General features: G+C 34.0%; 1 protein-coding gene across 2 annotated transcripts in view; it reads left to right on the top strand.

Moving 5' to 3' along the window:
- Positions 1-16,170, top strand: part of NRDC (nardilysin convertase) — a 101,537-nt gene that overhangs the window by 63,328 nt on the left and 22,039 nt on the right. For both annotated transcript variants that reach the window (XM_042951285.1, XM_042951284.1), the window contains 9 exons: positions 1,009-1,104; positions 2,332-2,454; positions 4,250-4,307; positions 6,465-6,538; positions 7,631-7,700; positions 11,066-11,143; positions 12,447-12,567; positions 12,644-12,702; positions 13,002-13,056. In XM_042951285.1, the coding sequence (XP_042807219.1) occupies positions 1,009-1,104; positions 2,332-2,454; positions 4,250-4,307; positions 6,465-6,538; positions 7,631-7,700; positions 11,066-11,143; positions 12,447-12,567; positions 12,644-12,702; positions 13,002-13,056 (734 nt within the window). The remainder of the gene's footprint in view (positions 1-1,008; positions 1,105-2,331; positions 2,455-4,249; positions 4,308-6,464; positions 6,539-7,630; positions 7,701-11,065; positions 11,144-12,446; positions 12,568-12,643; positions 12,703-13,001; positions 13,057-16,170) is intronic.

The raw sequence follows: 16,170 nt of genomic DNA, 5'->3' as shown, positions 1-16,170 counted from the left end.
GCTCCACTGGCCTCTTTGCTGCCTTTGAATTCATTAAAATATTTCTTGTCTTAAAGCCTTTGAATTTATAATTTCGATACCTGGAAAACTTCCCCAAAACTTCTTATGACATCATTCTCACTTTATTTGGATTTTGCTCACTTGTCACCACCTTAGGCCTTTTATGACCTGTTGTCACTTTCCATTCTCTTACACAATTTTATTTTTCTTCTAGCACCTACCACTGACATTATGTCTAGAATCTGTTTGTTTTAGTTATTGTTTATCTCCTCTACTAGAATGTAAACTCTTTGAGGGCGGGGACTGGGTCCTTTTTTTTTTTTTTTTTTTTCCACATTTCTGCCTCTAGCAACTGGTTCAGTACTACCTGCCTCATAGAAGATGTTCAGTGAGTAATTGTTGAAGGAATATATCTTGTCTTATTTCTTATCAAAAGCCTATGAACTAAGTGCCAGTAACTCTATTTTATAGATGCAGAAATAGAATCAGGAAAGTTAGGTAACATCCTATCCTCAAGGTTGTACAGTGTAGTAAATGGCAGAATTGGATTCTAGACAAGGTATTTCTGACTTCAAAGTGATTGTTCTGAACAATTAATATTTTATTAATGACACAGCTGGTTTTAGAGGAAATTTAAATATGTATGACAGAGTTCCCAGGTAATGAGAAATTTGCTTTAACATCTTATTAAAGCACTTTATCAGTAAATTCTTGGACATAGCATCCTAGAATTGAAACCTTCAGATCATTAACTTATCTTGTTTCATTTGAAGATAAAGGAAAACCTCTAGGAAGGTGCATTGACTGCCTAAAGATACAGAATGTGTTAAATCATAGAGCCTGACCTGGGTCATTGAGTTCTCCACTTCAGTCTTATAACACACAATTCATAAAATTAATTTTTGTTACTTCCTTACTTTCAGTCCTGTGCAGTTCATTTCTTGAATTTCTAATAATAAAGCAAATACTGAATTTATTTTATTAAAAGTGTTTCTTTAAAACTGACAGAATATCAACTTGCAAGACCTTCTGATGCAAACAGAAAGGAAATGTTGTTTGGAAGCCTTGCTAGACCTGGACATCCTATGGGGAAATTTTTTTGGGGTAAGATGCTTTATACCTTCATCTTCTTTCTCTCCCCTCCCCCTCCTCCATCTCCTCCCTCTCCTCTCCCTTCTTCTCCACCTCCTCCTCCTCCTCCTTCTCCTTTTCCTTCTTTTGGCAGAAGTGTTATTTTTTTAATTTAAATTTTAATTAACATACAGTGCAATCTTGGTTTCAGGATTAGATTATTTTCTAATTGAGGAAGATTGAGAATATGCAAAGTTGATTAAGAATGGAAGACTGTGAAAGCAGAGTAGCTGGGCACCTTTTAGGATTGGTAGGCAGCTTCTCAAATAGAAAGTGGTTGAGCATGCATGTATTTGGTTTTCTGACATTAGGTATATCAAGAATAGCACTTAATGTTTTGTGAATGCTTTTTGAGTGCCAGATACTCTGCTAACACTACATGAATTACCTCATTTGATCATTGTTAACATTGTTATGAGCTGGGTCCCATTATCATATCCATTTAAAGATAAACAGGTTCAGGGAAGTTATTTAATTTGCTTAAATCACACGGTGTTGGGTGTGAGATTTGAACCTCTATTTTTATATGATTATAAAGTCTGTGCTCTACCCCAACCTGGTATTTCCCTTTATCAATAGAGATTCAGCAATGTGACCAAATTTTGTTTAAATGGTAAGCTGTTTAAATGGTATGTTTTTTATAATGGCTTTTTCTTAGTGTTAGAATTCAGTTATAGCCTTATATTAATGCTTTTGACCGTAAGGTAGAATCTGAGATGAGTTGATCTAAATAGTACTTCATTCAAAGGCTGTTCTGCTTCCCTGTATATCTTGTACAGTTATATGCAATTTATATGACAGCCTTGCTTTATGTGGTTTATTTTTAAGGATTATGTAGAATATTATTAAAATAATTCAGAGATAAAACCTGAATTGGATGCTAGACTAATGATTAAGATAAGCTGAAGACAATTACTGTTGTTAAGGTATCGCCAATTGGAGATTAATTCCTTATGTGTTAAAATACACTTCAGAATTGTTTCTTTTGAATTTTTGTCCTATATTGATATTATTGTTATGCATTGATTCTATATTCTTGAGTCACTTAGGTTCATTAGTTATGTATCAGTAGCAGAGCATGCATTTTTGGTATAGAGGCTTTTGACAAAGTAAACATATTTAAAATATTTTAATTTTAGTGTGGTTCAAAGTAAACTACTTATTTTTGTGATGTTTTTCATCTTTTTTTTTTTTTTACAGGAAATGCTGAGACACTGAAACATGAGCCAAAAAGGAATAATATTGATACACATGCTAGATTGAGAGAATTCTGGATGCGTTACTATTCTGCTCATTACATGACTTTAGTGGTTCAATCCAAAGGTAGTATATTGTCTTTTATGGCCCTTAGAATTATGTTGAAGTAGTGCTTTCTTAGGATTTGTTTGCCTTGATTAGTGTTGCAGGGTATTATTAATTATTTTAGTGCTTGACCTTAATATGACCTAAAGGAAGTCAGGGTTTGGAAAAGTCACATAGCAAGTGGCACAGCTTAGCAATCACAAAATCATCTGATTCTCAGGCAAATGTTTTTTTCTTTTATAGACATAGGTCTTATCTCTAGGCTGGTCTGTGAGTTTACTGATGTTCTAATAGGCCATGAATTGGTCTTTTAGGTCACATTTAGTTGCTGCCTCTGTAAACTCTGACAGAGCAAGGTGTCTGTCTTTTCATCTTTACGTAGGGTCCAGTAAAATGGCATGATTAATTGAAATCCATCATGGTGATAATAGCAAAATGTAAAATACTGATCAGTACTTCTTTTCCTTCTTTTATCATTATCTTCAGCAATTTGTGTTAACTTTTCATCGTTAAAGAAATCATGGTAGCTTTCTTTTGTTTTCTTTACACTTCAGGAAGTTGCCAAACTTCTTTTTGACATATGTTATAGTTTGCACATTTAATTTTGAAAAAGTAATCTTCTCACCCTGTGACTCTCCTTTTCCTGAGATTTTGTTCTTTCGTTGTCAAAACTGAAATTGAAGCTGACCTGGCACTTAAATATGAAACATTTTTGCATTTAGGATCAAAATTAGTCCACTAAAAGTTGATTTGAATCTAAAGCTATGGCTATAGAATTGTAGATTCTTTTGTTCGGACTACAGACGTGTATCTAAATTCCTTTTACAACATTTGTTAAAATAGGCAGTTCCATATTCAGTATATAATTTACAGTTTTTAATTACTATTTCCAAGTGTGTCACAAACACACGTTTTTCTTCAACTATGTATTGTTTCCTTTATTAATGCTTGTTGCAAATTTCTAAAATAAACCCTAGATATTTGATAAGAGAACCTTATACAATTTAAATTCAATTGTTTTTTAAGCTTTAGCATTTATCCATTTAAGAGTTGAATATCTATATATATAGTATAGAATAAATTCAGAACTTGATTAGTCTAATTTGTATCTTGTGTTTTACATAATGGGGCATCTCTTGAAAATTAGTGAAACTTGTGTCTGGTGGAAGTACAAATGCTATTTGGTAATAGTAATGAGTCAGTGAGTGGGATAAAGGAAAAAGGTTTCTTTTTGTACCGAGATCTGCTTTTAAAAAGAATTTTGTATGAAATACAGGAATCAAAAGAAGATAGAAATCATATTATATGCAACCTAAGAGGAAGACTTACAGATTAAAACCTCAGCAAGTATAAATTAATGTAAAATAAATGGAATGTTGAAAGTACTAATGAAATCCTGAGAAAGAATGATCAGTATAGTGTGGATTAATTGGGAGAAAGCTTCCTAGAAGAATTAAGTTTTAGAATGGAGTAGGAGGATGGAGATATTTTTACTCTTGGCTCTCCACAGTAGCCTAGTGATAAACAAAAACTTTCCTTTTTTTTTATAAAACAAAACAAAACAAAAACTTGTGTACCTTTTCTAACTTTACCAGCTAGAAATAGAGGATTCTAATAAAATTATGTGTCTTAAGGTTTTCTTAACTATTGTTTTTGTTGTTGTTGCTACTTATTACTGGTTAAGGAGTGGCAAGTAATGCCCAAATTAAAGTATCCCTTTGTTTTATACCTAAAGATTTTATACCTAAATCTAATTGCATTTCTTCCTTCAATAACAACATTTTATTTCCCTGTCTCCTACCTGCCCTCCCCAAAGAAACACTGGATACTTTGGAAAAGTGGGTGACTGAAATCTTCTCTCAGATACCAAACAAGTAAGACATTAATTTTCATAAACCATATGCTTTAAAGAATTAAAGAGGCATCTTCTTGTATGAATCCTAGAGGTGGTCCCCCCACCCCTCCCGCCTGGGGAAGGGGTGTTATTTTTTAAACAGGTGATTAAGACCTAAAATGGTTTAGCAAGATCACATAGCTTTTTGATTGGGAAACCAAGATGAGAGCCCAAGTTTCCATAATGTCTGTAGTTCAAAATTTATAAGCTTGCAATCTTACAGTAAGTAATAATTCTGAAGAATTTATGGCTCTTTCTCCTTTTACAGTTATTCAGTTTTTCTGTTACTGTGTAGAGTGTTTGACACTGTGTTTTGAAAGCAAGTATTATATCGAGAGGCAGCCTATATATACACTTGTATACCCTGCCTCAGAACAAATTTTGTTCTGAAAGTTTTTTTTTTTTTTTAGTGTTTATTTATTTTTGAGATAGAGACAGAGCATAAGCAGGGAAGGGACAGAGAGAGAGGGAGACACAGAATCCAAACAAAGCTCCAGATTCTAAGCTATCAATACAGAGCCTGACGTGGGGCTCGAACTCACCAGCCGTGAGATCGTGACCTGAGCCAAAGTCAGACACTTAACTGACTAAGCTACCCAGGCGCCCCTGAAAGTTTGATTTTTAAGTCCGTTGTTTGGAACTTGGATTGCTTTCCTCCATAAAATAAATAATCTTGTAGGTGATGATTGACTTTCCATACAAGCTAAAAAGTCTGTTTCATATATTTGAACCAAGTTATCTTTTATTAGAAATTGTATATAGAGTTCCAGGTCAAATAACTACTACTTTTTATCTACCTCAAATTCTTCAAAATAATAGTTATTTAAAATACGTTTTATTGGGGCGCCTGGGTGGCTCAGTTGGTTAAGCGCCCGACTTCAGCTCAGGTCAGGATCTCTCGGTCCGTGAGTTCGAGCCCCGCGTCGGGCTCTGGGCTGATGGCTCAGAGCCTGGAGCCTGCTTCCGATTCTGTCTCCCTCTCTCTCTGCCCCTCCCCATTCATGCTCTGTCTCTCTCTGTCTCAAAAATAAATAAACGTTAAAAAAAAAATAAAAAATAAAAAAAAAATAAAATACGTTTTATTGCTACATTTTTGTTACAAAGAATATAAAAAATAAATTCTGAAGTACTTAAGTCCTTTTTTCTACTCCTAAGTAGTTTGCATTTTAATACAATAAATGAAAGGTTTTTTTCTTCCATCAGGTGAGTAAGCTAGATTTCTTCCAGTTCCTCATTCCAGGGCATAATTTAAGTTTATGAAAGAAAAATTCACTATGAAAATGTTAGAATATTGTAGTAACAGCTGAATGATTGTTATTAACTTGGCTTTATGTAAATTTCCATTGATAATTAGCAGTACTTTTATGTATGGAAAAATAATGAAAGTCATGTCATAGTTGTAGGGTTGTTTTGTTTGGTTTTGGTTGTTTTGATAAGAAATGAGTATGAGCTATGGAAATGTTAAATGGCAGATTGAAATGTGTTTTACTGTGAAACTTTGCCAATAAAATCAGAGGTATATTGATTGGAGAGATTCATTAGGTCCTGTCAATCCCTGATAAGCACTTTTAGAAATTCTCTTAAATAATACTCACTAATAACTTTGGTTCTAAAAAATCTTCTAGGTATTTAATAATAATTCATATTGACCATGTTTTAGAAGAAATAGTTAATATCTTCAACCACATGAGAAGCCTCCAGAAGGAAAGGCCATGTCTTTTAAATACCACAATGCCTAATACAGTGCTTCATACCTAATAATTATTTCATATATATTTGTTGAATTAAAAAAAAAATCTCTAGTATGTTTTCTTTCTGAAGTAGCTTTATATAGGAGGAGAATTGAAGTTGAATGGGGCTGATAGAGGTAGTAAATATTGGGCAGGGAGGCCCCTTCAATTGTTTTCTGTCTCCCATGAGTTTTAAAGGCATTTGAATTACTAGGACTGAGGTTGACATGACAGTTCAGGATTTTGTGGCTTTGTTGCCATCTATTTGCTTATGCCTAGAATGCTTTTCAGCCAGGAGTATATAGAATAGATTATAATTATAAATACCTATCAGTTAGGCATCCCTAAAGATACTGCTTATAAAGGCTTTTGCCAATTAAATTTTAATATATGTGTTTTATTTTCAGTGGGTTACCCAAACCAAACTTTGGCCATTTAACGGATCCATTTGACACACCAGCATTTAACAAACTTTATAGAGGTTCGTGAACCAAAGGTTTAAAACTGTTTGAAATAACTTCAGCGCATTCTCTAAAACATAATTGAGGCTGCCAATTTTCTTTGAAAATGATAACAGAAAGTATAGCTGGGTTGGAAAGGAAGTATAAGGACAGAGGAGATCCAATTAGTGACAGGCCAGTAACTGGCAGCAGATTGGTCTGCTACCCTGCTGCTACTTGAGTCTGTTTCATGCTTTGTCCCTGTTTTCTCCTTGTTCTTTTTATTCTTTGGTTTTTGTTTCTTTCCTATTTCATTTAATCTATGCTCTGCTCTTTATTACCTTTAAAAAGAGAAAAATACAGGATGGATAAAACTTTCAAATTATTTCCTTTTATCTTAATTATAAAAACAATTTTGTTAAATGAAGAAAAATAAAAGTAAAAATGAAGTGTAAAGAAATAGGGGGGAAAGTCACCCTTAAAGCTTACCACGTAGAGAAGTCATTTTCGCAAATTTCCTTTTGACAAAGTTTCTATAGGTATATTTTAACATACTCAAGATGATAAAATATGTACACTTCTATCTCTTGCTTTTTTTCATTTAATATGGGTAATAATTTCCCAATGAGCTCTGCTATAATTTACTTAATAATTTGCCCATAGTGAATATTGCAGAAATATTCTTAATTTAGCTTTTCTCTTTCTTTGCTCTTTTTAACATGGCAGGTTTTTTTTCTTTTTTTCCGGATTGCTTAGGTATTTCCTCCACTTCCTCCTTCACCCCATTGGCTGTCTCTCTCCTCTTCCCTTTCTTTGATCAATGGCTTTTTGTCACACCTTTTATCTGCCTTCTGTTCCATTCTATCTAAGCTGACTCTTCCCAGAGACAACTTATTTTCAGTTGTAGTTTTTTTATCCATGTTTTCTCCACCTGTGAAACCAAATTGAAGAGAAATTTCTAAAAATTGCGCTATTCAAATTGGAAAATTGGCAACTTGAAATAATAATTGCATTGTATTTAACCTTCCCCTGTTTATTGGAGGATGAAATATATTGCAATAAAAAATCGTGTAGCATAATAAAAATTATGGAGAGACACTTATATCTGTTTTTCTGAAAAATTTTTTGTTTAGTTGTTCCAATCAGGAAAATTCATGCTCTGACCATCACATGGGCGCTTCCCCCTCAACAGCAACATTACAGGTAAGAGTTGAAGGGCAAATTTACTCCAGTACATACTGAATGAGAGTCATATTTTTTTTTTTTTTTAACTTTTTTTTTTAACGTTTATTTATTTTAGAGACAGAGAGAGACAGAGCATGAGGAGGGGAGGGTCAGAGAGAGAGGGAGACACAGAATCTGAAACGGGCTCCAGGCTCTGAGCTGTCAGCACAGAGCCTGACGTGGGGCTCGAATCACGGACCGTGAGATCATGACCTGAGCCGAAGTCGGCCACTTAACCGACTGAGCCACCCAGGCGCCCCAAGAGTCATATTTTTAAAGAATACTAAATGGTTTAAATTTGAGTGTTCTGTAATGTGATAAACTGGGACTTCACTACTCCTAGAGTTTTCAAACTATGCTGTATATTTTAATGTCTTCTGGGATAAAAACTAGAGTTTTCTTACAGCTGGTTACCTCTTCTGAGTCTTTGAAATTAAGTATCTTTGTACGAGTGCTAACTTTTGTAATTAATTTCTTTAGTACTTTGAGTACAAAAATATATTAGCTTATGATTTATTTGTCAGTGGTGATCATTTAGTTTGATTTTTTTTAATGTTTTATTTTTGAGAGAGAGAGGAACAGAGTGAGGGAGACACAGAATCTGAAGCAGGCTCCAGGTCAGACGCTTAAACGAGTGAGCCACCCAGGCGCCCCTCAATTTGATCTTGTTAAAAGTAAAGTTAGCCTGGGTGGCGCAGTCGGTTAAGCGTCCGACTTCAGCCAGGTCACTATCTCGCGGTCCGTGAGTTCGAGCCCCGCGTCAGGCTCTGGGCTGACGGCTCGGAGCCTGGAGCCTGTTTCCGATTCTGTGTCTCCCTCTCTCTCTGCCCCTCCCCCGTTCATGCTCTGTCTCTCTCTGTCCCAAAAATAAATAAAAAATGTTGAAAAAAAAAAAAAAAAAAAAAAGTAAAGTTAAATAATTTTGAGCCTAGAATATGACTACAGCTGAAATCTTAAGGACCTACACATTTGAGGTGGTAATGAGTTAGGGAAGATTTATTCAGATTAGGAAAACATTTCAACTGAACAGTATAGCTTGAGCTAAGATGTTCTTTAAAGATAAAGATCAGTCAATGCCTACAAATACTTTTCTGATTAAAAACAAATGCTAATGGGGCGCCTGGGTGGCGCAGTCGGTTAAGCGTCCGACTTCAGCCAGGTCACGATCTCGCGGTCCGTTGAGTTCGAGCCCCGCGTCGGGCTCTGGGCTGATGGCTCGGAGCCTGGAGCCTGTTTCCGATTCTGTGTCTCCCTCTCTCTCTGCCCCTCCCCCGTTCATGCTCTGTCTCTCTCTGTCCCAAAAATAAATAAAAAATGTTGAAAAAAAAAAAAAAAAAACAAAAAAAAAAACAAATGCTAATGAACTGATAAAAGTTTACCTTATTTTTTTTTAAACCATTACCAACAAAACCAAACCATAAGAATAAACACACAAGCAGAAGTAATGTTGCTTAAGTTCAGTAAAAAATTTTTTCACATGTGATAGAATATTCAAACATCCCATCAAAAATGATACCATTCTCACTTACAGTGAGAAAGTAGAGGACATGTGTATTGTCTACTTGCTTTTGGTGCAAGGATAATACAGGAAAAAGCAGTGTACATTGATTGTGTAGTTATGGTAGATTGTGCCCAAAAGTGTTAAAATTCTTATGTGCATATTATTTAATTTTGAGAGAGAGAGAAAGAGAACACGTGTGTGTGAGCAGGGGAGGGGCAGAGAGGGAGGGAGACAATCCCAGGTAGGGGATTCTGACGTGAGATCTCACAGGCTGTGAGAACATGACTTGAGCCAAAATCAAGAGTTGGAGACTTAACCGGCTCAGCCACCTACACACCCCTATTATATGCATATTTAAAAGTTTTTACTATAAAAATAATACTTGTAAAATATTAAAATAGGACAAAAGAGTATTTAGTAAAAAGTAAAGCTGTGCTTCCCCATTTCTTTGTTTCCTAAAAGGCCCAACATTAATAGTTTCTTATATATCCTTCAGACATTAAAACTGAATATGAAACATACCTTTTTTTATGAAAATGAAATCATACTGTATATACTATTCCTCCTTTTTTTGGGTAATGCTTAGTTTTCTAATTAACAAAGGCTTATTTATCCTCCTATTGATTACTAAGGTAGATTCATTGTAGAAATCCTGAAAATCACTGAAAAGTAGAAAAAAAAGTCATTCATGATTGTCTTTTCCAAAGAATGTTAAAATTTCTATATGTTTTCATCCAGTTATTATTTTTTATGGACTGTTTTAATGTGGCTTTCATCATGAATCTTTTCAAATCTCTACGTGAATTAGCCTTTTGAGGGACCCATTTTGTTTTTACAAAAAAGCAAATTTTATCCCTACAGAGTTACAAATACAAAACCATTAGTTCAGATGCAGATACTGTGTAATCTATTGAGTTTATTCTTTAACTAATGTACTTTCCCTACATCAGTCTTAGGATAGGTGTAATTCAAATTCATATTTTAAACAATCTTATGTGGGGTTTGGGAATTGCTTAATGTAGTTGAGATCATTATATTATATCTTGGTTTTTAAGAGTTTACTGAATATAATTCTGTAAACTAATTTTAAAATTTAAGAATTCTTAGATTTTCTAACTTTATTTTTCTATATATTTTTGTTTTGGTGGGAATACATTTATGAAATTATAGCAGAAGTCAGTGGGAAAAGACCATTTAATATATATACAACTACTCAGATTTTAAAGTATGTTGTTATATAATGTAGCATTTTTATACCTCTTGCACTTATATTACATTGTCATGAACACTCTATGAGTAAGTAGTTGGCCAAGTGAAGAGAAAAAGAAAAATACAATGAAGTTAAGTCTCTTGTTCAGGATCATGCATTTACTTAAAGGAAAAACTAAAACTAAATGTTAGATTATCTGACCCATAAAGCAACACATTTATTTTTACCACAGAACCTGATGCAATACTGAAAGCTTTTCAGATACTGAGTGATTCATTATCTGTATTAGGTTCTAAAATGATAGGGAATGTATGTAGTTTCCATTTTGGGTGAAACAAAAATGAAAGATTTTACCATGAAAAGAAGTTTGAGTGTCCAAGAGAAAAAGCAGTAGTCTTAATTTTGGAATGATTATACTCATTCAGTGATTTCAAGTAAAGAAGTTAAATTTTACCATGTTTTCTGTTTTTATCCTGCTATTGTCAAATTAATAATAATTTCATGTGTGGTGGAATTTATGTGATAATAAGTTTATAATCATATTCTTAAATATCATAACCTTTGACATAAGATTTCCTGGTGTTGCTTATACCTTAATTATTTTTGTTTCTGACCTTAATATTTTTTTTAAAGGGTGAAACCACTTCACTATATCTCTTGGCTGGTTGGACATGAAGGCAAAGGCAGCATTCTTTCTTACCTTAGAAAAAAGCAAGTATTTAATTAATAAGTATTTTTAGTATAGCAATGTCTGAAAAATAATAGTAAACATTCTATAACCCATTCTTTTGACTTTATTTGCCAGAAAGCCTAGCATCAAATCTAATGCTTAATTATAGTCACTTAATACCTAGGTTATGTTAATAGTCCTATTATATTTATTTCCTTGGGAGCCACCTTTTAGCCCTTGTTGGAAGTAGTACACAAAATTTAAAAAATCATAAAAAAAATAGATTCCAGAGTTACATAGAAGGTTAGCTCTAATCAAGAATTTAGATTTGAATAGTAAAGAAGTCGGTTATTTAAATGCTATGGATCTCCAGACTGTCCTAACCCAAAAGGTGGACTTTAAAACTACATTGGGCAGAGAAAGCATAACAAATAGTGGGACTATAAACATTCTGTGCGGCTGTGTTAGCAGAATGTTTCCTAATACATTTAAGCATTTGCTTAAGTTGCCTAGCCAAATCACAGAAATCTAGCTTTAAATCAGGACCAATAATTAAAGTACGTCCTTGTTTGATTTTTCTGTAGAGTAATTCAAGAATGGAAAGGAAGATGAGAATTATAAATAAGTACTTTAAAGTACTGATAGGACCAGAACATTCAAAGAAAGCTAAAAGGCCAGGGTTATTACAAAAGAATAATGATAATAGTTACATATATGACTTACATAATAAATGCAAAGTGCTTTGAGATGTGCTCAATCTCTCTACATTACTGAACTTTTTTAGAATTTCACATTCTTCATTCTGGCTTCCTCCTTTCTTACTTTAGGTTTTCAGGATTATTCTAGTCAGGAAAAGATACAGTTTCACTGCTTCTTTCTTAAACAACCTGTAGAGGTTAGCTGATAGTGTCAAAGGGCTCACTTGACATCCTAAGGAGAGATGTATCTGAAGTGTTTAAGCTGCTTCTGGGAGACTGGTTCGAGAGGGATGAGTGAAATGCCTCCCAGCAACCATAATTTTAATATTTTGTACTGTTCTCTTCAACAATAATAACTATGTCTTCATAAACCTGTTTTACTATGTTGCAATATATATTTGTTTCCATTAAACAAATAAATACGGCTGTTATTTCCTTCTGGTGATTCTTGCATGCAGTGCAATTGTTTGGGACGCCTTGTACTTTAGAAATTTGTACTTTTAAACTTACCTTTGGAAAGTACATTTGCCTCAAAGACTGAGCTTCCCAAATTTTATATAGAAAGCCTACCTGTTTTGTTAATTTGAAGTATTTGTAGGCTATCAATCCCAAGATATTGATTGGATTCATTTTTTCCTAACAATAGGTGCTGGGCTCTTGCACTATTTGGTGGAAATGGTGAGACAGGATTTGAGCAAAATTCTACTTACTCAGTGTTCAGCATTTCTATTACATTGACTGATGAGGGTTATGAACATTTCTATGAGGTAAATAATTAAAATGGAATTAAAAAAATATAGATATGACTTTATGCAAAAGCATAATCAGATATTTTGTTTTCAGGTTGCTCATACTGTCTTCCAGTATTTGAAAATGCTGCAGAAGCTAGGCCCAGAGAAAAGGTAATATATAGATACTAGAATTAGGCTAGGAATCAATCCTAGTGTGTTTTAGCATTCAGACTGACAAATAGACATGCTTTAGTCCTACCAAGATAGTTTTTTAGGTATTTCCTGCCTAAGTTCCTTCACTGGCTCCATATCCTGCTTCTTCTACCTGTGAATATTACCTGTATTACATGAGAACACGAAACGTTAAGGGTTTACGTTTATGTGGCCAGTCTGTTTTTTCTCTTTTCTTGCTGAGGATTCGAATGAGAAATGTAAATATATCTTCTACTTATAATTTTCTTCTTTCACAGAATTTTTGAAGAGATTCAGAAAATTGAGGATAATGAATTTCATTACCAAGAACAGGTACTGGAAGTTAAATTCTTTTTGAATGTTTTCTGTGATCAAGTTGAAACTCGTGTGGACATTATTCCTCTTTTTGGAAGTGTCACTGGAGTTTTAATTCTGCCACTCTGTGTCATGTGAGTCCCAAGATGCCCTTGAGGTTATCTGAAAATTAACTTTTGTGTTTCTGAGTTATGTGTATTGTGTAACCGTGAGAGGTGGGCAGATTCACATAGATCATGTTGTGCAACAATCATTTTATATATGTACTCATCCATCTGTCTATCCTTTTGATAAACAGAGAGAGCTTGCTATGGTACTTGATATTTGGGAAATTCTAATATTATGAAGACATGAAATTCTGTAGGATAATCTCTAGTAATTACCATATGTACTATTAGAAATGGCATGGTTTAGGATTTCAGGGCAAGGAGAGCATTTGCCTTGATTGGAATAGAATCAGGGAAGGCTCCATGGATGTGGTAAATTTGAATTGAGTTCAGCATTAAAAAATGGATAAAGTTTGGATACATTGTAAGCAACAAGGAAAACATTAAGTAAGGAACTCTGGAATATTGCGAAAAAGTAAATGATCCTGGGTATCTGTAGGATAGGGTATTTGAAAGGAAGGTATTATATAAGGCTGAAAGGTAAGGAGTTTAAAACAGGGTTTCTCTAAAACCCTTTTGTGTATTGGATCCTTTTGGAAATCTGTTGAATCCTGTGGACCTCTCCTTAGAATAATATTTCATCCCTTCAAATTTTTAATCTCTCAGAAAAATTGTTATTGGTTACTGGTTTATCTCTCATGTAGGTTCACCAGTTGTGAATAGTTTTCTATATTTTCTTCTGTCTCTTTTCCTTACATATGTATGTGTGTATGTGTATCTTTTTTTCCCAAAACATTGGAGATTTAATTACAGATACCATGGTACTTCACATCTAAATTTTTTTTATTTTAGCATGTATCTGCTACACAAATGTATTCTCTTGCATAACCTCACTAATATTGTCATAGTTGGGAAATCACATTGAAACAATATTGTTGAATATTATACAATTCATAAAATATTGTATTTAAGTGCATAAAATAAAATACAGCAGTTTACAAACGACTGTTGAAGTATAAAGTACTTAAAACGGTAAAAAAAAATAGTAATGTGTCTCTTTCTTAACATATTAAGTAACAAGGTCTAGCAGTAGGTCTAACAATTATTTCAGTTTTAAGTAGCAGTGTGAGATATCTACAACTATATTGTGATTTTTTTATTGGTTCGTCATAGATGCTGCTAATACAACTGTGACCTGTTGCCTATATTCATAATAGAATAAAAATGCTAATTTAGAGGTTAGTGAAGATAAATATGTAATTTCTTCCCAAATTTGTGCACATACATGCCCCTGAATTTGTCCACTGTTCTATCTTGTGGGAGATGTCTGTGGACCCTGGATTAAAAGCCTCTGATTTAGAACTGCTTCACAGAGCATCTTGAAGCTGGCTTTTTGGATCATCACCAGAGACAATTCTCTGAATATTTACTATAAGTAAAGAAGATTTAGGTATATGTAACAAGGTCACAAAAACTGTAAGCGTCTCGTTGCTGTTGATTCCTGTGTAACCTGCTCTTTGCACTTGAATCATTGAAATCGAAATAGAAATCTTATTCTAAGGGCACCTGGGTGGCTCAGTTAGTTAAGTGTCTGATTCTTGATTTTGGTTCAGGTCATGATCACATGATCATGAGATTGAGTCCTGTGTCCCAGCGTGGAGCCTGCTTATGATTTTTTCTCTGCCCCTCCTCCACTTGTGCTTACACACGTGCGTGCATGCTCTCAAAAAAAAAAACAAAACAAAACAACAACCACCACCACCAAGAACCAAAAAACCAAAAAGAAAATCTTATTCTATGAAATCAGAAAGGCTGCTATGACACATATATTGGCCATTAGAGTGTTCTATAAACACTCTTCCCTATAAGTGGACTGATATGCATAGAACTCCACAAGACCTGCCTCCTACCTTACCAGGAGTGATTTTGTGCAGTGTCCTTATCAGCTGTGGTGGCAACATGTGGGTCAGAACTATGGCAGGGAAGGAGTGGGATCAAGAATTGTGGAATACAACCATATGTGACACCCACATTCCTTTTTTGAGGATCAGCTTTTTAGCATTGGTTGAGTGAGTGACACTTTTGTTCTGTCCCTCCAGTTTCTTCTTAGCAAAACATTTCGGATATCTTTTTACTGAAATCTCCCCATTTTGTAGCTCATTTTTTTTTTACCTTTAACAATATTTATGAATACTTGTCTTGATTTTAAAACATGTGTCCAAGACATCTTAATTTTAAACCTAATCAGTGAAAAGTGAGAACAAATCAGAAAGGTCTATATCTCTGTGTGAACTGCTAACTCAAGTTAATTATTTTAATTATTTTTAAGGCTTTTATAAATTTTTTTTTTAACAAAGTTGGAATGCCTCCTCTTTAGACTTTCTGGTTTTCATCAATAAAGGCAGATAGGAATTCCCTTTCCAAACTATTCACATCAGTCTTATTTAATTAAGAAATCTAAAAAATTATTTTCCATAGGAACTTGAACTCAATATATCTTATAAATCAGTAATTTGAATTAGAAAGAGCTGCTTAAGTTCTTTTCTGCAGGCAGAAAAACAGCATTAATGTAACAATAATGGAAGGCAGTAAGAAGTAGATAAAAAAATTAGAGGACAGACAATAACAAGTGTTGGAGAAGAAGTAGAGAAATTAGAACCCTCATATATTGCTGGTAGGATTGTAAAATGGTGCAGCTGCTTTGGAAAACAGCTTGGCATTTCCTTAAAAAGTTACATAGAGTTACCATATAAGCTCTACCATCAGTTCTATTCCTAGGTATATACAAGAGAATAGAAAACCTGTCCACACAAATGCTTGTACACAAGTGTTTATAGTAGCAATATTCATTATAGGCCCAAAGTGGAAACACCCAAATGCCCATCAACAAATGAATGGTTAAACAAAATGTAGAATACGCATACTGTGGAATGTTAGCTGTGAGAAGGAATGAGGTACTGATTCATGCTACAACATGGATGAACCTTGAAAACATGCTAAATGAAAGAAGCCAGTCACCGCAGGT

Source organism: Panthera leo, chromosome C1 (assembly GCF_018350215.1).
Source record: "Panthera leo isolate Ple1 chromosome C1, P.leo_Ple1_pat1.1, whole genome shotgun sequence".
Taxonomy (NCBI): domain Eukaryota; kingdom Metazoa; phylum Chordata; class Mammalia; order Carnivora; family Felidae; genus Panthera; species Panthera leo.
This window is presented reverse-complemented; position numbering and strand designations above follow the sequence as displayed.